The sequence below is a fragment of the Melospiza melodia genome, chromosome 1 (genome assembly GCF_035770615.1).
Source record: "Melospiza melodia melodia isolate bMelMel2 chromosome 1, bMelMel2.pri, whole genome shotgun sequence".
NCBI classification, from domain to species: domain Eukaryota; kingdom Metazoa; phylum Chordata; class Aves; order Passeriformes; family Passerellidae; genus Melospiza; species Melospiza melodia.
This window is the reverse complement of record NC_086194.1, coordinates 145,349,228-145,370,960: the sequence shown is the minus strand read 5'-3', so window position 1 is coordinate 145,370,960 and position 21,733 is coordinate 145,349,228. Positions and strand designations below refer to the sequence as shown.

General features: G+C 41.2%; 1 protein-coding gene across 1 annotated transcript; it reads left to right on the top strand.

The window, feature by feature from the left end:
- Positions 1–14,412: 14,412 nt before the first annotated feature.
- Positions 14,413–17,798, top strand: LOC134425873 (fatty acid-binding protein, adipocyte). The gene is made up of 4 exons (XM_063170894.1): positions 14,413–14,569; positions 15,789–15,961; positions 16,180–16,281; positions 17,566–17,798. Exons 1-4 carry the CDS (start codon positions 14,497–14,499, stop codon positions 17,614–17,616), a joined length of 399 nt encoding a protein of 132 aa, XP_063026964.1. The 5' UTR covers positions 14,413–14,496; the 3' UTR covers positions 17,617–17,798.
- The last annotated feature ends 3,935 nt before the right edge of the window (positions 17,799–21,733 follow it).

Here is a 21,733-nt window from a genome sequence, read left to right as displayed (position 1 = left end):
TAATTTTCAGGAACTTATTCATGTTCCCTCTGTAGCCAATGGAAAAATTAATTTACTTCCACATGGATCCCGCAGTAGAATATACACCATTAGTGTATGGCCTGGACCTGAATGTCTCACTGCCCTTTGTCTGGAGCTGGAGCTTAGTGGACTAACTTGGCTAAGCTGACCAAGTAACTGTGAAATGGCTGAAATTAAGTGGTGTGAGCCCAAACCTCTGTGATTCAGTAGAACAGAAACATCATCCTAAGAAGCAAACAGTAAGTAGCACTGTAATCTCAAGCATCACTGCAGCATGAACAGGAGGCTTGTGATTACCTTTGCATTTCCTCTCAGCAATGTGTCTGTGGAGAGCAGGTCACCCAAACAGGTCCAGAAATAGGACAACACAAAGAACATAATCAAGAGACAGTCAGCAGAGGGGGCAGAAGCCTTTTCAGCCTCCAGTCCCGTGAGAAAGTGGCTCAGTGTGTGCCTTGTTGGCATGATCCATCTCCTCTGTGTGGCTGGGTCACACACCAGGAACAAGATCCACTGAAGGGCAAGTTTGAGGTAAACTAACATGATGGAGTCAATGAAAATTAGATGTACATTATGAACAACAGGGTGGCTGAGGGCTAGGATGCTTTCTTGTTCAGTCATTAGATATTGTTTCTTAAATACTGCAGCACTTGCCCAAAACTATGGAAATGATGTGCTATATTAAACCTTCTACTTCCACCAAAGGGAGTCACAGCGTATTTACTACTAATTTGAAGGCTATTTCTCAACTCTTCAGAAGAATATGATCAGCTTTTATTAAAAAATAACAAACTGAGGCAGGGAAGTGTTAAAGACCACATTCTTCTATTAGGAATAGTTCTTCATTCCCAAAAGTATATAAAATTCTTACAATCAGGACTCTTTGCAATATAATTATTATTCATTGTTGACTTAAATTTTGCATTGCTGAGATTATTTCATCTGCTGTACTATTTTAGCTCCCTGATGATTACGGGGATACAAAGAAGCAGTTAGACTAAGGTATCATCTGGATATTAAAATTGCAAAGACAAAGAGAAAGCATTGAAGGTCAAGGAAAGGATTTATGGCTTCATACACAGAAGACTGAATGCTGACCAGTGTTTAAGTATGATTGGAAAATTACACTTAGTGGTCATGAAGATTCTGATTCAATAGAAAAATGCTAATTACTAGGGACAGGGACAACCATAATTTGATAATCCTCAACTGCTCAAGTTGCGTTAATGCAAATGGATGAAAACCTTGAGTGCATCCAACTCTCATCATGGTTGTCATCGTGTAGAATGTACCTCACTTAGGATTTGAAATGAAGTTACAGAGCTTCACACAGGAGCACTCTAGCTTATTTACAATATATTGACTCAATTGACCGAGTATTCTTCTAGCATAGGCAATGACCCAAAAATGAGAGCATTTGTACTCTGTAAGGCGCCATTGAACCTCTGTTCTGTATAAAGAAGAATCCAAGGTGACTTGCTTTGTTATAGATACCCATTTTCTAGACATCCACATTTATCCAGGACACTCTCATCCAGGATAACAGTCAAATCATAGTAATCATAAAATATGAAATTATTAAGCAACATTTTAGCAACATTTAGGGTTAAATCCTCTATTTGACATAAGCTGCGGCCACAAGAACATAGTCCAAGTACAGATTGTTCTCTTGGTGGCCACAGAGCAGCTGGTGAACTGCCTGTATTGCAGCTCAGCAAATGACAACCTTGTGACTGAATTAATGTTATCTGCCTTTAATTATCACAGCTGAAGCTGAAGACCCAAACCAACAATTCCTCCTGGTTTACAGCTACATGCTACTACTGTGATAGTGGGACATGTAAACTTACAGAGACATTTATTTCAGTGTTTTGGGAAATGGATTGCTTTAAAAGTCCAAGTATTCTTGTGGGTAGATCTTGGATTTTAATCTGATAATGAGACTCTTTTACACATGCTGGTTTGTTGCAGCAATTATTGCACAGAGCTTCCAGTAAGAATGTCAGATACAAGCCAGTAGCTCATCTTTCCCAGATGCCAGAAGCTAAACGTTGCTTTGAAATAAATCCCTGGATAATCCCCCAAAATCACTTAATGATAAAATGTAAGGAGTAAGAACCTTCTTCTTTGTACTGTAGAAATAGTTTTTCAGGGAAGGGGAAAGGGTGTGGGGGATTAGCTTGGTCCCTCTAGATGGAAACACCTTCCACCATGTACTTGTTTCATTCTTTGGTGAGGCAAACAAATATGTGACATTTTTTTACTTGCTTGCCACAGAAAACTAACCTGATTTTCAGCTTTTTTCTGAGAAAGGAAATTGCTGCTTCCTCACCTATGTTAAAAGAATTCTATAAAGTCAGGAAAAGCAATAAAGTTATTTGATTTTAAAGGAAATATTATATCAAATTAGTAAAAGGAATAATTTTACCATTCTGTTAAGAAAAAAGAAAAAAGAAAAAAGAAAAAAGAAAAAAGAAAAAAGAAAAAAGAAAAAAGAAAAAAGAAAATTCAGGAGCCTTGCCTTGCCTTTTTCCACCTTCATATATTCATCCAATTAGGTTCCTCATTTGATAGGAATGTGAAGGGAGAAAAAAAGTCACCAATACTTGAAAGAGGGATGTGAATATCTGGGCCTGAGGAGAGGCAGCAAAGACAAAGGATTAAAAATACAAGGACTGCAGTTTAGAGACTAGAAACATAAGCAACTTTAAAAAATATAAGGAACTTTATAGCATGAAAAGTTGCTAATATACACGGAGAGGGATAATAATGCAACAGCTCTTTTCTGTTTTGCCTTTCCCTTTTCACAAACTTGAGTGAGAAACAATTAAGTCAGTTTTCATCAATCTTGCTGATGTAGCACTCTGGAGTCAGTGACTTTCCATTCATCTTGATGGCATCAACAAGCCCTAATTGAGGAGAGAGAGGCACTCTCCTCCCTGAGCACGCTGGTTCCTGGCAGCACTCTGGCCCTCTTGCTCACACCGTAAAGCAGGTCACACATTGCTGGAATACTGGGATCTGCTGGATCGCAGACAGACACATGTCAAGCTCAACAACCGCTCTTGTTTTTTTTCAAAAGAGAAAGGTTTGTCTGCCAGCTTTTTGTAATAGACGAAAGAAAAGAAGAGAGATAATTTTGTGTAATTTGCTCTCCAAAGAGGCTCATTAGTACTCTAGCCTGACAGGAAGCAGAAACTAGGTTTTGCTGTGTGAGACATTCTTTCTGCACAAGTTGTGTGAGGTGTTACTTTTGCCCAGGTTGCCCAAACACAGACCACTCTCTTGCCTAAAAACAGATTGAAAATTTTGCCATCCAGTAACAGAGATTTGAGTCATTGTGACTTTGAGTAGTACTAACCCAAACAATCCAAAGAGATTTATTTCAGTCTTCAGAATGAATGTTTTCTATCAATGTGCAACACAACTTTTCTTGTTCAAATGTGTTCCTTTGAACAATACAATCAAATTTGAAGGTAAAAGGAAAGGTGAGGCAGGATGCAGATCAGCTTGCCTCTGAAATGCACTAGAGAGAATTTGAGATTGAAGTATTCTGGTTGCACTTGACACTTTTCCAGAATGAACAGGAAAGCTGCCATTTCAGTATGAAGACTAAATTACATAGTTGGTAACAGCTCCTGGTGGTTGTTGCACAAGAGCACTCAGTAAGGTGTTTCCATGGATTATTTCAGTCATTCAGGCAATATTCAATTTTGAGACTTCAGCTGGCTGACATCACTGCAGACTCAAGCAACTAGAAGTCATTACCTCTTCTTACATGTTAAGCAAACTTTTAACCTGGAATTACCCTGGTGTGCTTGCAGACCTGAACTCCTTTTATCTCCAGTATGACATTAAATGACCCTTTTAGAATTAAACTGTTCTTTTAGTATGCAATTTTAATAATCTTGCATGTATCTTCATAATAGAAATATGGTGCAAGTAGAATCATAGCATCACAGAATCTTTAAGGCTGGAAAAGGTATGCAAGTTCATCACGACCAAGTGTTAACTAGGCATCACCATGTTCCCAACTAAACCATAGCCCCAAGTGCCACATCCTCTTTTTTTCTTGAACACATAAGTATAAACTAATCAGGATGGTGTTAATTCTATAACTTTTGGTGTTAATTCTATAACTTTAGAAACAAAATTCTGCTAAAGTAAAGTATTGATATATTTAACACCAGGTTTTTGTTATATACACCAGGAATTGAGGGAATCTTACCCATTTCAACTTAAGTAAATGTGAATTCAAAGGCTGCCTCTTCTAACTTATTCAGGTTGATTATGAATGTAGGAATTTTACTCTAGATTCCACACTTGCCCATCTGTGTATAAAAGATACAGGTTCCATCTGGATAAGACTTTACTTATGGCCTCATCCCAATAACTTTGAAACAGGAGAGACAGCTGGTGGGCATTGGGCACAGCGTGGCTAGCTGGGCAAGGGAGGGAACTGTCCCACTCTCCTCTGCACTGGGGCGCCCTCACCTCAAGTGCTGGGGGCAGTTTTGTATTAAAAAACCCATTATGGTATTAGAGAGCATCCAAAGGAGAGCAAAATGATGGTGAAGGGTCTGGAGAAGAAGCCAAATGAGGAGCAGCCGAGGTCACTTGTTCTGTTTAGGCTGGAGGAGGCTGCAGGGAGACCTCAGTGCAGTCTACAAGTTCTTTGTGAGGGAGAGAAGAAGGGCAGACACCGATCTCTTCTCTGGTGACCAGTGACAGGACCTGAGGGAATGTCCTGAAGTTGTGTCAGGGGAGGTTTGGGTTGCATATTAGAAAAAGGTTCTTCACCATGAGTTCTAGGGCACTGGAAAAGGCTCCCTAGGGAAGTGCTCACAGCACCAAGGCTGACAGAATTCAAGTGTTTGGACAATGCTCTCAGGCACATGGTGTGCAGGGCCAGGAGCTGGACTCAATGATCCTTGTGGTACCTTCCAACTCAGGATATTCTATCAGTCTGTGATTCTGTGAACAGCACTTCCAAGCGCCAGTGTGGATACTGGGTTCAGTGTCTTCTGCCTTGGTCTTAGAACTGGCTACCAAATGGAAATTATTTTTTTTTTTAACAGCTACCATAGCTAGGTTCTGTACCAGCAAATGTTCAGGAAACATATGGGTAATTTGCTGCACCAGTTGATAAAGCAGTCTCCAATATTTTCTGCTTCACAGAGCAGAAGATGTTATGCAGATGATCTAGATTAGATCATATTAGGCACATAGTGTTTTTATGGTGCCAAACAACTTGTTTGGTTATGTTTGGTTATACTAACCCAAGATTGAACTAGTGTGTTGACCTGGGCTGGTTTGGATTTAGTTGTAGCTAAGCACTTCCAAGAACTTCCAAGCACTTCCAAGCATATGACAAATGTGTACCATCACTAACCCTATGGAATCAGAGAGATGGTAGGAGTTTTCTTTGTTGTGTCAGTATGGTTGCAAGACACAGTAGCTTCAGTACTGTCCCAAATTGCACACCTTCTGACTGGCAGCAGGTAGTGTAATCATTATCCTGCTAGATACTTGCTGGAACTGGCAAATGAACCTCTCTGTCTTGACTCTCCAACATTGTGTTTTGCAGCCAAGTTCTTTTATTGCTAATGGGACCAAATGCTTAACTCTGTGTTGTCTGAGAAGTAGTTGCAAGGCAAGACAAGAATGATATAATGCTGTTTCCACTTCACAAAATGTATGTTTTATGGTGAGACAGTAAAAATCTGCAGGGGGTGAGATTGTAAAAATTATCTCCGATCCTTTCTAAAGAAAAAAAGAGTTCAGCTTAAGTAGACATCATGGTAATCAAGGAACCAAACCATGTAACGCCCTAGGTTTGCAGCTAAAAACTCTCTCTTAAACTGAACTTGGATTGATTGGCTGAGACCACTGGTATGAAGTTCAACAAGGCAAAATGCCAGGTGCTGCACATTAGTTACAACCACCCCAATGAGTACTACAGGCTGGGGGGAGAGTGGCAGGAGAGCAGTCCAGTGGAAAAGGACCTTGGGGTGCTGGTCAACAGCAGCTGAGCATGAGCCAGCTGCGCCCAGGGAGCAAGGGGACCAAAGGCCTGTACCAGCAATAGTGTGCCCAGTCAGGACAGTGACTGTTCCCATGTGTTGGGCACAGGTGAGGTCACATTTCAAGTACTTTCTTCAGTTTTGGGAGTTGAATCAATTGAATCCAACCTTTGACTGATCTCCACTTAGAGCATAGCACTAAATGCCATGTCAAGAGACCACTGGACATGGCATTTAGTGCTATGCCCTAAGTGGAGATCAGTCTAAGTTTGGACTCAATGATCTTGGAGGTCTTTTCCAGCCTAAATGATTCTGTGATCTGTGCTTCTGTGAGCTGTTATATAGGCAGAGGAAGAACTATATAAGAACTATAAGTAACAAAAACAGCTTAAAAAACCTTCCCTGTCTCTCACTCTCTGAGTATCAGGAGATGTAGCTTCAGCAGACACTTCAGGCCAAGGGAACTCACGCCTACATCCCCTACCTCCCACTTACACATTCAGTGTATCAGCTTTCTTGGGCAAAGCTCTTCCTCATGGAAGACTTGGGGACTGTGCCAATGACTGAACACAGTCATGCCTGAATTGGGGTGAGCAGTTTGAAGCAGAAATAGGTCAGGCACGAAATTAAAAATTACAGAAGAAATTTTCAGATACTTCAATCAATTTCAGCAAGTTTGTATTGGCTTACGAGAAGCTACATTAACAAAGCTAATGGAGAAAATACTGTTAGAACAGAGATATGTACAACCTAAAGCCATCTCAGACCATAAAAGCGCTTAAGTTGTGTTCAGCTTAAATAATTTGTCAGCAAGACTAAAATTATATCAGAGGATGAGGAATCTGCAGGGGCTGAGGAAGGAACAGTATCTGTTAAAAAAGCATGCATTTAGCCTCATGGCATGCATCTCCAATAGAGACATACAATTTGTCATGCCTGGTGGCTGTGATGGAATCCTCCAATGGGGAAAATGAGGGCAGAGGGAATTTAAAAGTAATTTTTGGGTTTCCAGGTAGCAGATTTAGAATCTTTGTGTACCAAAAATAGGACTTGTATATAGTTAGGTCTTTGGGCAAAAGAGCTGTAGGGACATTCATTGCCCACATCTGCTGATGATGGTGATGGGAGGGATGCAGCACATGTGGCAGCAAACTCCATCCTCCCTGTGCAAGCTGCTCTGTGCTTCTAGTCCCTCCACAGCATCTTAAACAAGGATCTGCATCACTACCTTAGATTAAGGAATGCATTTCACAGACACTCCGTTATTGGACATGCGATGTGAGTTTTCACATGTCAAACATGAACAACATTGACTAGTTCCTGGCAGGACAGCTGTCCAGAGCAGGAAGGGCAGGAATGATGGATTGCTTTCGAAAACCATAGCATTTCTTTGCTCAGAGATCCTTTTGATTCCCAATCTGTTATATCTGGTACAAGGTGAGATGAGATGAGATTGGCAGTGACAATGAGATCCAGCAGTGAGGCTGCAGTGAAGGCAGCTGCAAGAGGCCACTGGCCCAGGCAAGGCCAGAGGCTGGGCAGGAGCTGCTGCCCCTTCTCCCTCCCTCAGCTGGCAGCACCCGGGGGCAGCAGTCAGCTGCAGAGGATGGGAGGGAGATCTGCTGTGGAGAGCCAGAGAGCTGCCAGCCTCCACACCCTCCAGCTCTCACCACGCTGCAGGGAGAGGGCTGCTCTCCAGAAGGCTTCAACTCTGAAGGGAATTGCATATTTGGATTTTTAAACTTTTACTAGGTCTTTGGATGTGATCTAAATGCATGTGTAATAATAGAGAGCTTTCTGGCAATCCCAAGGAGGACTTCCCTGAAAGTTTCAGAGCAAGCTGTCAGATTGAAGGCTCAGGAAGCCGGGAACTGCAGCGTGCAGAAAGAAGACATGAATAATCAGGGCTGCCAAACCCATGCATATTTTACTCAGAGTGCAGGTTCAGCAGAGCTTAAATGTTTTGTACAGGGTATTTTTATTCTTGTTGAAATATTGCTCTTACACTTTGTTCTTTCTTTGCTGGGTTAGAAACAAGTGAAATTGTGGGAGTGTTCTTGATTCACAAGAGGGCAGCTGTTAAGAGAAGGACAACCACTGGTAGGAATAGCTTAAATTTACAAGATAATACATGTTACCAATACACACTACTCTCTCATCCCTGTCTGGAGATTTTTTTGTTCAGCTTGATGAAAAGGTTTAACAAGAAACAAACAAAACAGTGAGAGGTTTCTACATGCAGATTTGTATGGAAATTAAACAGGTGGTATTGCACGAGCTGCAGTAACAAGGCAGAGCAGGGATGGATTCCTCTTGGTTAGTCCCAAAGTAGATGTAACCAACAGTGTTATTGCTTTGTACAGATGGAGGCTTTGAGAGAGGGTTTCAGCTGGATGATCTGGGGTAATTCGGAAGAGCATCTGGGGAAGGACTACAAATGGATTTTCAGAATAGTATTAGCAAGTCTAGTCTTCTAGAAAGTCTTCAAATTGCTGGAAGAAACCCAAAAGTGCTTGGGAAACATACTACTTTCTTCATTTGCATCTCTGCTGCGATACCTAAATTTAGAGTGATGTTTAGGGATAAAAAAGTAAGAAAAGAAAAGCACCTTTTTATTTGGGGGGTAGAGGGGAAGAACAATAAGGATTTCTGTGCTCTGAGGTAAGTCCATGGACAAGACAAAGCAGGATTCAGAAAAAGGCCAGCTTTCATTTTACACCCTCAAGAGGAGGAGCCCTGATGTTAGATGCAAGACTTGTACCATACATCCAAAGAAGTTGGACAGATTTGATTATCAGAACAACCTTAGACAACCTTAAACTTGTTCTTTAGATCAGGGGAATCTGTAGGTAGTCAGAAACATGAAGCATCTGCAATGCCTACATTATAGCCAGCAAGTTAAGATCTCTCATGCAAATATTCATAAGTCAAGAAGTTAGATTTATCACTAATCCCACTATGGCATTTGCTGGATACAGGATATATGAGGTGGACCTCTGACATTTCAAATATTCTTATACAGAAATGTCCACATTATCTTCTGGAAGCCCATCACCTGCATGTCTGTGGTAGTTCGTGTACCCACATTTCTTCTCACTGCAATTAAATAAAACAACAAACCCAATATGCAAATACTTGTCCTTTTTTACTTTTTTTGGTATTCTGATATCCCTTTTACCTCTCAACCTGCAATTCATAAAATTCACACTGCCAACTGCCTTGCTCCAGGAATGAGTGACGTACATGTTAAAGGAGAGTATGAGAAGTCTAAGTTTTCCTTAGGAATAGCAATCACCACCTGTATGATCTAAAGATGTTTGAGAGCATATATTATACCCATGCCATCTTCTGAGAAAAGCCAGAATATCAGCTGTCTCTCAGGAGAAGGCAAGGGCCCAGAGGTTTGCTCTACCCTCCAGATATATCTGCATTTTTTCTTCATCTTTAAAAGGAAGCATCTTTAAAGCAAGTTCAGAAAACATAATTATTTGCACGTTAATGGAGTCAACCACCAGTTTTTTTCTGGGACTTGATCTTCTATGTCTCAGAGTTATGAGATTTCATTTCTGTTCTTAAAAGCTTTACCACAAACTTAGCTTAGTGTTTCAGAAACACCTTTCAAATATTTTTAATTTTCATAGTCCTGATTTCAGATTTTGGAAACCTATTTAAGGGTGTGGAGACTCACTGGTTGGCCTAAAGTTCAGGAAGAAATAAAAGAATCCAGAATCATGAAAAGCGAAGAAGCAGGTGCCAGGGCACACCAGCCTGAGGTCTCCAAATGTCACAGCCCAGCAGTTGGACTGGGTAGAATGGTGCCAATACTCACTCAAGGAAACAGCACATCTGTTGTTGCTGGCAAATCTGACTCCTTCAACAAAATGGCCATTTGCAATAGCACCCTCAGTTCTGAGTGAAGTCTGAAGCCACAGTCACAAGTGGGGGAGCATCAGCTTGGTGCTGGGCACTGAGCACAGGAAAAAGGATCTGATTTTTCTCCTGCTCACCTCCTTCCCCAAGGGAGAGAAAAATACCACTGAAAACCAATTGGCCTCTTGAACTTTCAAGAAATTTGAAGACTTTCTAGAAGACTAGACTTACTGATGCCAGTATTTTGTAAGGTCATTTTGTCACATTATGAGTACTGAAGCTTTAGTTATACCTTTTCCTGACTAAGCAGAAGTCCAAGGCAATTCACCTGTTTCAAATGTTAATCACAAATGAGAATAGCAGCTTTGTGAGCAGAGATAGCATTCCTTTACCTATTCTTGTCTGCTCCAGAATCAGATCACCTTTCTTGTACCCTGGGGCCTCAGAACAAATTCCCAGTCTGGTACCCAGCCAGACAAGCATTCAGAAAGGTTTTTCCTTTGCCTAAGTTGCAGCAGTATCAGAATGTGATATGGTCCCTCCTTCCTAACATGAGGCTGGGTATAGCCCCTCTTCTCTGTAGGTGTTACTGTGCCTGAACAGAAGGAAAAATCTCCATTGCTACAGCTTTGCCAGGAATACACATTTCTTCTTGCTATGAATATTGCCACATGTGCCAGTAACAATCCCATACAGAGGCCAGGTTCCTTTTAAGGAAGTGTCCAAGGGAAGTCATTGTCAATGTCATCAGCTGTGGGATCGAGCTTGGGTGTCTTTTCATGTTGGTTTTTATCCAAAGAGTAGCACAACTATGGAGACAGCTGTGTAAGCACAATACACTGCTGCTCATTGGTAGTCACCAGCTTGACATCCAGAGCACTCAAAGGAGTTTTACTCTGTTGCCCTCCTGGGGCAAGGAGGAACTTGAGGAAGAAGCCTCCTTGCAAACAGTCATAACTGTTAATTCTGCTTTTCACATTCGAGAGTAAGATGCGGTTTTACTTTGGCAATTCCATCCTTACATGAAGTACAGGGAAGGTTTAGCACAATGCTCAATTGAAAGGTCTCCTAAGTGGCAGATCTTCACTGCAGGAATAAACATCCTCTTTCTCACATACTCTAGTGGAAGAGGTCATTGCTCCTGCAAGCCCGAAAGAGCCAAAGAGAGGTTACTATTGTGCTTATTTTTGTAAAAAGCAGTTTATCTCAAGTAGATCTCCACCTTTGGTCTGAGTCACAAAGTAAAATTTAACCCATTGTTGCTACCTTCTCATCTACTGATTTCCCCCGTGGTTTTATGAAGTGCAACAGCTGCTGCTTTGCTGTTACCCTTCATAGAACCAAAAATTCTGTGATCACTTCAGCATATCCTGCATCAGGAACTATCCTCAAATGTCACAGCACCCCAAGACCACATTGCAGACAGTGTGTCATTGTTATTTGCAGACTTGAGCTGCATCAGCTCATATCAGGATTGAGAAATGAATTTTCTTTGTCAGCATTTCCTGTACTGGACCCTCACCAGCTTCCTTTTCTTGGTTTACCTCTTGACTGCTGTGGTTTCTTCAAAATTTCTGCTTATTTTGAAAGAGGTTTCTACACTTTTGAGGATGCCCTTGTTTCTGGCGGTATGAGATCAGATCAGTGTCAATAACCACGGAGCTGTTTAGCCAGATTGCCCAGCTCTTGCTGTCAAGACACTTCTGCAAGTGACATGAATCTCTTGCTTAAACTTCCAGGCTCACAAACCTCACAGATTTCTTCATGACCATTGAGAACTCCAGTCTTTATCAGCAGACTGCTTGCATTTGCCCCAGAGAGCAGGGCATGATTTGTCTTAGATGACATCAGTGCCATAAGTTTATCTCTTGGTACAGAAGTCTCTCCTGAGGGAAAGGATACCATTGGTAAGATACTTTCCAAGAGAGAGCCATAAGTGTTCTCCCAGATAGCTGCTTGTTGAAGTAAACATGCAAGTCAACCCACAAGCTGGCTTTCCTCTTGCATTTTTGAGTCATCACATTCACAAGATACCTACAAATAGCTCAGATTCACTTTAAATAAGTGCAAGTAATTGTGTGCCTGGGGAGGGTACACTTGTCTGCTCCAAATTGATTTGCATGGAAAGGTGCTTCTGCTCCCCCCAAAAACTCTTCCAAAATCACAAGCATTGCAGACAGCTGTTAACACCAAGGACCAATTTCCTCTCTGGACTGTAATCTTGAATTAAAGGTTCTATTCCCCCTCCAAACAGAGGAATGCTGGTTGTAGTAAGCTGCGCACAGAATAGTTTCCAAAAGGCAAGGAAAGCACAAGCAAGAGCTGACTTCAGCTGCGTCACATCCTTTCTATCTGACCCACTGCAACAATCCTCAGCTGGTACTTTCAGTTCTCATTATTTAAATGCTGGATTTGAGTTTTCATGTTCCTACCATCTGCTCACACACAATACAGAGCTTCTCAAGCCAATAATCTGAAGTAAAAATACCTCAAGATAACGACACAAACTTGAGAGACCTCAGAATTTCCTTTTAAAGAACACTTGAGCATGTGACATTCTGCAAAAACCAGCCAAGGAAGGCATCAGCTGCTTCATAAATAGAATATAGTTTTATTTAATTTGAGATTAGGCCAAAGTCAGTGAATGTGCAAAAAACTTTTAAAAGAATAGGCCAAATCTAAGATTAGATATTCTAGTCCCCACAGACTGACATCTTAAAGGGACAATGGGGTAACTAATTATACATGTAAAACATGCTCAGCTCTCAGAGCAATCCAGGCTGGGGACACACTGCCGAGGGAGAAGCCCTGCAGAAAAGGCTCTCAGGGTCCTGGTGGGCAGTGAGCTGAGACCTGGCAGCAGAAAGGTCAGAAGCATCCTGCCCTGTATGCCAGAAGCACAGCCCTCAGGAGCTGATGGAAGTGATTGTGCCCCTCATCTCTGCAGTCCTTAGGGTGTATTCAGCACCCAGTTTTGAGGTGTGTTCAGCAGAGGACCCACAGGATCCTCAGGGGTCTGGAGCACTTGCCCTGTGAGAAGAGGCTGTGAGGCTGAAGTGGCTCATCCTGGCTCAGCTTTGGGAGTGCTTACAAACAGCCCTCAGCCCCGTGGGAGAGTGACCCAGGAGCTGGAACCAGGCGGTGAATGGTGGGAGGATGAGAAATTGTGAATGAAAGCTGAAGGTAGAGAGGTTCAGAGAGAAGGTAAGGAGACCCTTTCCCCCTTGGCACAGCTGGGCAGGGGGGTGTATTGCCCAGGGAAACTGCTGGCTCCATGCTGGGAGTTTCCTGATCCACAAAAGGGCACAACTCTAAGCAGCCTGATGTGGGCTCAGAGGTGACCCTGCCTGAGTGGAAGGATGCACAGGAGACCTCCTCACTTCCCTTCCCTTACCAATGCCCCTATGATCTTGCAATCCTATATGAATAACTCTTCTATAGCACTGTTATTTACAAAGACAACAAGTAGAAAAATATGTGCTCCAAAATATCGATGCCTAGAAACCAGCACAGCAATTCCTGAAAATCCACTTAAACAGAATTTCAGGGGCTGGACCATGCACTTGTTAGCTGCTTTTTGTCATTGGAATAGCATGTTACAGAAAAAGGAAGGTCTAAGAACTTTCTTGACTGCTTTCTGATAGTTATTCTGTGAACTGAAGTATGACAGGATGTGTCAAGATGGATCTATTATGTCAGGCCTGTGCGCAACTTGCCTCAAACAAATTAATGCCTGAACAGCACAAGCAGAAAAGAAATTAAGTGTCCAGGGAATTTTGGTAAGGCAATACTAGAGCTTAGGTTCATGCCATAACTACTCAAAATGCTCATCATTAGGGCATGGTTTGTCTGAAGTCATGGGAGTAAAAGGGAGAGAAATCCTCTGTTTTGTTATTTTTCTTCTCACAGAACGCCATATCCCGTCTCCATTACATAAAAGCATATTACAGATATATTGTTAAATTGATTCAGGGGTTGCAAGGACAAGCAGGTCCCAATCAAGGAAGCAATTTTATTGCCTTAGCCTTCTATAACCCCTGCGTTCTCTCTTTGCATTCCACTTCTTCCTGTAGTTCTGTATTTCTCTAGAGGAAATTTCTGATTGCAGGGGTGCTGAAAGCAAGCTAAATTATCCCAATAAGCCTTTTGGATCTGAAAGTCTAGGAACTGAGCTCTGTCCATTTGATACAGTGGACTGAAATGAAAGAGTGGGGGTGAGAACATTAATTTTTGTATGTTGAGCTTGAGCCTCCCTTTTTATTCTGAGAGGTAATTTGATTTAATTATTTGCCTTTCAGGCAGAGTGTTCTTGAACGACAAAAATAATTAAATAAAAACAAGTGAGTGATCTTTGTGCTAGTAAGGGCATATGAATAATAGCACTATGACCCACTGGCAGAGGAGGGGAAGGGGAAGAAGAAAAACACTGGTCACTGGGACTCACTCTTCATTGGTCATCCCAGAGCATCATGTGGCCACGGCTCCTTTTTAAAGATAAGTGCTCTTCTCCTGGAGCTCATTATATTCTCCAGTCCTGCACTTCTGTTTGAACCTGTGGAAGGCATCTTTCTAGCCTGACAAGATGTGCGACCATTTTGTGGGCACCTGGAAACTCCTTTCCAGTGAAAACTTTGAGGACTATATGAAAGAACTGGGTGAGAATTGCTATTTCAACTTCTTGTATCTGGAACAGGGAAGGAATGCCAGTTTTGATCTTTACTCTTTACTTGCTTTTTCTGGCTGTGCTGTTTGTCAAGGGGGGTTTAATCCAGTATTTTGATCAGATAGTCTTAAACTGGAGAATTCGTCTGTTTCAATAAGTGGTGTTAAAATCCTAAAAAGCAGAAAAACTTTACTTGCTGGGAATAATTTCAGGTAAGTCAAGTCTATGCATGCTTTATTAGTAGTTTTATAAATGGAAGTAAAACACATCACTGGATTATTTTGTGTGAATTTGCTTTTATCCTTGGACATGCAAATTGGTGTGATGCTAGAAAGCAGCAAGTTCCCTAATGTCTATGAGCAACACACCTAAACAGCTTTAAAATGCTGCTGGATTAGGACACCAGTTAATTGCCATGGCTATTATATTAAATGAAACTCTGTAGCTGGCTCCAGTGGATATTAATAAAGACAATTGCATGGATTCATGTAGATACTTGCAAGATTTGATGTCTAACACTTTTCTCTAAAGGTGTAGACTTCTAACTTAGAATTAAAATTGGGATTTAAAAGGTTTCAACATTCTGTTAGTGTGGAGGAAGCAGGGGGTGACAGCTAAAAGCTGGGGGGATTATTTGCAGTTTAGGGGTAAAATACTTACTGTGACTTATCCTGACAGCTTTCAATGAGTGAGACTTGCACTCCTAATCTTTACTCCAGATTTTACTCAGGACATAGTACTTGCCAGCTATTTCTTAATCATTTCCTTACATTCAACCTACCCACTTGTAAATATAAAAAGCTTGGGTTTTTTTCCTTGTTTGTTTGTGTTGTTGCTTTTGTGGCTCAGAAACTGTTATATATTCCTGCTTATTTACATTTAGATACAATTAGCATACAATTTATTGTACAAGCTACTAAAATTATTCTGAGCAGGTCTATGTGCAAATATCTGGCATTCATATATAATCTCAGTCTTCAGAATATTACTTTTACTGTTTTGACAATGACAGAGAACTTCCTTACAGCAACCCACCCAACTTGGTCTATAGCAGAATCAAGTAAGATTTTAGAAAAGAATCTCTCTAAAATAGAATTATTAACACTCAGAAGACAATAGCAGAAAAATCACAGAGGGATTTTTTTTCCAACGTATAAGACAAAAAGATTGAGGAAAGATAAAAAATTCATAGTGCCCTATCTTATTTACAGGAGTGGGGTTTGCTACCAGGAAGATGGCTGGTGTGGCCAAGCCTAATGTAACTATCAGCATCAATGGTGATGTGATTACCATCAAAACAGAAAGTACCTTCAAAAACACAGAGGTCTCTTTCAAGCTGGGTGAAGAGTTTGATGAGACCACAGCAGATGACAGAAAAACAAAGGTGAGTCCCGAAATGGCATTTTGCAAATACATCTCTCAGAAGGGATGTGGGAGCAGCAGGGCAGAGCTGTGATTTTGAATCCAGTGCAGAAATGCTGCCTCCACAGGTAAGACTGCTGAGGGTGCTTTGTGCTTTGTGCTGTTTGGACCTGGAGAGTCTTCTCCTGAGACCAGAGCGCCCTGATAAAACAGCCACACTTTGTTTTTTCACTTTGGTAGAATGTCATAACCCTAGAGAATGGTGTGCTGAAGCAGGTGCAGAAGTGGGATGGAAAAGAGACTATCATAAAGAGAAAGGTGGTGGATGGGAACCTGGTGGTGGTAAGTTAATTTTTGTTACTTAATCGCTGAATTCAGTGTGCAGAATTCATGTTTAGCTGATGTATGCCTTTGGATTCAAACACAGGGAGGGAAAGCATCTGAGAGGGCTCTGTGCACTTGGTGAGAAGTCTCTCTGATTGAGCCTAGAGCGTAGGTTAAAACTGAAAAGTTGTTAAACTTATGGAATGGTATGAAGGTGCCTGTTCTCCATAGCAAGACATGGTTGGGACATGTAGGAAGAAAAACCCAACATCCTTATGAGGGAAACTTATATTTCAGAACCTTTAAGTCCTGGACAGTATAGAGGAAGCATTAGCAAAGCCCACATTAAATAAGTCCACTCTATGCTGATGCAAAATACTCCTGTTCATCCTCAGCAGAGGCTTAGAGCCCTCTGTGGGAATCCTGCTCTGCATCACCAACAACTTTGTTAATAATGTGATGTTAGAGCAAGGAAACCTGTGTCCAAGCTCTGTTGGTTGGTTTTACCTGGTCAGACTACTGTGCTTGACCTGGTGCCAGGAAGGCCCACATACAGTCTGGGGCTTCCCAGCTCTGCTCTACAGTTTTAGAAAACACACTTTGAAGAATCTGGGACAGGACTAAATCTATGTTCATAAAAGGCAGCTGAGATTCCTACATGCTGCAAAACTATACACATACACAAAATTCCTGAAGAGTTCTGCCCTCCCCTAAGGAAAAATAATATGTCCATAAACTCAATACTTAAATTCCTTTGGATAGAGACCAGAGGAGAAGAAATAGAAATCGTTTTTAATAACAACTTCATTAAGAAAGACTGAACAAACTGGAGTTTGATCTAACTGAAAAATAGATGAGGACAGAGCTTAACATGCAGAGGCTGACACTGGCAGCTGCAAGTCTGAAAGCTCTCTGTGTGCGCATGAGTTGTGCTCACGTGTGTGAAGACAACCACAGCTGCAAAAGGTGAAGGGAAAAAAGGTTAATGCCCAGATCCAGGGACCAGTAAGCCTGCACAGAAGTCCCAGGAGCCTTCTGTAGAGATTTTAAAGAAAAGATTAGAAATCTCCCAGGGGTCAGTACAGCAATTCTTGAAAATTCTTTCACTCCTGTGCTTGTTTTCCAGTCTTCTGTTGCTAAAGCTCTCAAAACTGAGTTCCACTCTTTTAGCAATTGCCTTTCGAGGCAGAGAAATGCAATTTTTTCTTAAACTGGTTCCCAATAGATAAGTAATTCTCTACCTTCAGACTAACAAACATTTAGTAAGAGTTAAAAGCTTACTGAATTATCTTTTCTTTCCAGGAATGCACCATGAATAACGTTTCCTGCAAAAGAACCTATGAAAAAGCATGAAGAAGCCACCTTCACCCAGGACTAATGCTTAAAGCTGGAGTAAAACAACTTAACCAAAGGAGAAAAGCCCCACAAATCTGTTTTAAAGAGAACTGTACTTTTTTCAGATATATCCCAAAGCAGTTACACGCATTTAATCTAATTTGTTGTGCCTATTCAATAAAATGTTCTGCTTTCTACAACATGTGCTTATGCTGGAGTTTGTCAGGGCTTGGGCTCGGGGGCCATGCAGTGTGGGAAGGGTGCTGGGCAGGAAAGCATCACATGAGAGGCACTGCCACACTCAGCCATGTCACCCATCTCCCTGAGGAGAGAGCACCAGAGCCAGTGCAGGGAGTGGCACTTGTGTCACAGTGACAGGTGCACACCTGAACACTCATCTGGGAGTTCTGAGTGGGGGCTGTCCCTGCAAGGAGCCTGTGCTCAAGGCAATGGGGCTGCTCTGCTCAGCTTCCAGACAAGCTGCTTGTTCCTGGAGCAGGGAGCAGGATCATCTGTGGATGCCCAGTTTTGGCTTCCAAACATGAGCAGGGTACCAGGCACCTCCTCTGTGCACAAATGCAGACAATTTTAAACCTGGAGACCATTTGAAGCAGCTTGATCTTATCCTTTTTTCACCTGATCTTATCCTTTCTTTACCTCAACTGTGAAATTATAGCAGTTAGAGCTTTCACCTGTGATTATTTTGTCAATGTGCCTGTCTTGACCATCTCATTTTGACCTAGGTAGGCTAAAAGCCTGGAATTAATAACCATAGCTTTAAAAATACTCAGGTTGACTAAAAGTCTGTACAAGTTTGTTGGTGGAACAACCTCCTTTATTCCCTGCATGCATTTTCTACCAGCTCATTAGGCTTGATCAGTCTTGGGAGCATGAACCTTTCCAGATGCAAAGCCCTTTGGTACACCATGTTTTTCAACTCTGCTTATATCTGAACTGCCGTCTTCTACTGCCCATAGGCCTGATGTCCTATTTCAAAACTTTGCATCTACAGAAGCCATGACTTCTACACCTGGGAGGGCTTAAATTGAGGACAAAAAAATCGAGATTTCTAGAGAAAACCTGGACAGTATGTGTAAAAGTGTGTGTCTTATCCACTAAATGGGGAAATGAGTGATTAAGATCTCTGATCTAGAGTGATTAAGATCTCTGAACCAAATTCCACATATTCCTGACATTCCCAAAGTCAGCTGTCAAAGGTGATGGCTGAGTCCCTACTGCTAGCAGCAGAGACCTCTCATACGCTTGAACTTTCCACTGAATTACTCGGGTTGTTTCCAAGTTTTTGCACTATTTATACAACAGGATAGGGAAATGGAAGGACTTTTGCATTGTACATGAGTTGAGGAGTCATTTAAGAGCAATGCAAAAGACTATCAGTAAATTCTGCAGAAAGTGTTTAGATAACCATGAACAAACAACTCCTGTGTTTTAACCTTGGCTTCATTGCTTGTGAAATCTCACCACTTTAGAGAACAGCAGCTGCATATGGGATGGAAGAATGCTTCAGAGTATATACATGTACAACTCCATATATATACACTCCATACTAAATCTACTTAACACTTAACAAAACCAAAATTATTTATGACAGGTAAGATACAACTACACTTTAGAGGTAGAAAATCTATATGAGAGTGATGGTTGTAAGAAGCAGAATCATTGATTTAAATAAACTACATATAAGCATTAAATATCTGCCCATAATATTCTATCATCCACAGATTTGGAAATACTCTGTCAGAGGTAAAAGTTCCAATATTTCGATATTCATGTAGCAGATTTTATTTTTCAGAAATCTTACATTCTGAATGCAGCCAGCACTTACAATTATAACATTCACAGCCTAACATTTCAGCAAAGGGTAATCTCTTCTAAAAGCATCACCCTTTATTTTCATACCTGGTGAATGACTTTGAACTTTGTGAATTAATCAAGACACTTAAAACTTCTATTTTTGGAAATTTCAATAAAGTGACATTCTGTCTATAAACCTGAACAGAGATAGCTTCATTAGGAAGTATTAGTGATGCTTTTCCTAGAATATGAACATGTTTGGAATTTAGTCTCTGAAGAAGGACAAAATTTATTGTCTGGGAATAGCAAGCAGTCTAGGGACTGCTTGAATAAACGGAGGTGATTCCACTCTGTCAGCAAAAGGTGTGTGCTCTCAGACCCAGATGGAGGTGGGACACACATTTCTAAGGGCTAAAGTCAGATCAGTGTCTTGTCCTCACCTGCAGAGCAGCACAGGTCTCCCTCTCTCTCCTGTCATGCTGAACTATGGTCCAAAAGTCAGTAACCACCCCAGAGAATTCCTTTCTGCCAAAGAAGGATCCTACTAAACCCCTACAAACCCATGGACAGCACACTTATCACAGCAGGCACCTTGGATGCTGCAAGGAGGAGATCTCTGCCCCTCTCCACGTTCACTCACCACTCCTTTACAGGTTTCTTGGACAACAAAAGGGAAAGGTGACTCACACCCACAGATTATTGGCAATTCAGCAGAAAGATGAAAAAAGGCTTATTCTGATCATTGACCTATCAGTTGTTTTTCTCATTTTCTTTTAACTATTTGTTTCCATTGGAAAGAGCTGGAAGGACTTCTGTGTCCTGGCCAGTCAAGCCCTGTGTGTGCAGTGCAGCCTGGACTGGCTCCCCCAGCCCAGTTGTCCCAGTCTGGTTTTGTAGGATGCTCCAGCTAAGGGACAAGAAGCTCTTTGCGCCCTCCAATGTAGCTACAGGGAAAAGGGAGGCTGCTGGCCCCATGTTCAGGATGGATCCTTCAGCTTCATAGAGTCAATGCTAAAACATCCTTGGTGTCCTCACAGCAAGTCCCTCTTTGACCTCTGTTCTCCCCTTCTATTTCTGTTTTCTTCATTGCTCCCCTGAGAATCTATTTAGACTTTTTGGGCCTTGGATTTGCCTAGATCATATTTCCTTTAAATAAATTCACATGTTTACTTTCTGTATTTCTTTAAATGGTATCTTTAATTTATCTCTGAATTCTTAGTTCTCTATTTTTATCAAGTTTTAGCTTTATCTCTTGTGCTTCTTCACAATCTCCAATTTCTATGTTTTAAATCCTGTTTTACATGAACTATAAGCAAAACAAGGGAATCAAGGCTCTCCCTTATCATATGTACTCACAATCCTTGATGCTTTTTTCTGCTTTAAACTCCAAGGAAATATTGGTTTCCACAATTATTTCTACTAAGATATAATTCCCTGCTCTTGTTCTTTCTAAACTGCAAGTCCTTTAAATGAAAGTACTGTTTTTCCTTGGTGACAAAGAGATAGATGGTAGCAATGTCAACATTGTTTGAGACTGCTTAAGACTGGGGTTTTGTCTGAATAAATAATTCTCTGTTACTTTTGTTCTTAAGGGTACTGGTACTGCAGTGTAGCTGTTCTATTCTGACTGATTTGCTCTTCTTGAATTTCTTTGGGCCTAATTTTACAACATCCCAATCATCTTTTATTCCCAAAGGCACCAGCCTTGTCTTGTTAAAGTGTCTTTATGTGGATAAGACAATTAAATAAAAGAACAAGGAATGCCTGAGGAGCAACGGTAGCATATTTTCATATTATTTCTTGAGCAATAATGGATAGTTTCATTGAGAAGTAGTTTTCTCATTTTCAGAGATGGGATAAAAGACCTAGCTATTCTTTATACAAAATGTGATATTATTCATCTCTGATTTAGAGGAGTTTTGTGTGGACAACACCTTCAAAGACTGACATTTATTTACTTATTACAGATACAGCACCTGCTTCCTATTGTGGAGGAGAAAGAGTTCTTTGCTGTGATTATATTTTTAATCACTCCAGATTTTTGCTCCCCACACTGAGCTGTCATTAGACCTGTGCAGCAAGGGAAACTCTTTCCAGCTTCCCCTGCTGATGTTATTATTGAAGGGTTTAAAAACATTTGGCATATATCACCAAAATATGTGACTGAAGACCTTCTTATTTCCCACAACCATCATGTAAACCAGAGACTACAACAATTTCACTCCTCAGACTCTATTATTTACCTGTTCCAGTGTGTTCCCCTTCTTCCTTACGACAGCTTTCAATCAGGACCTAGACCTCACCTTCCGTGGCACACCAC

Excerpts from the sequence above, each read along its gene's own strand:
- LOC134425873 (XM_063170894.1), top strand. The coding sequence starts at position 14,497 with ATGTGCGACCATTTTGTGGGCACCTGGAAACTCCTTTCCAGTGAAAAC. Across the intron at positions 14,570-15,788 it reads GGACTATATGAAAGAACTGG|GAGTGGGGTTTGCTACCAGG; the intron begins GTGAGAATTGCT and ends TCTTATTTACAG. Across the intron at positions 15,962-16,179 it reads CAGATGACAGAAAAACAAAG|AATGTCATAACCCTAGAGAA; the intron begins GTGAGTCCCGAA and ends TCACTTTGGTAG.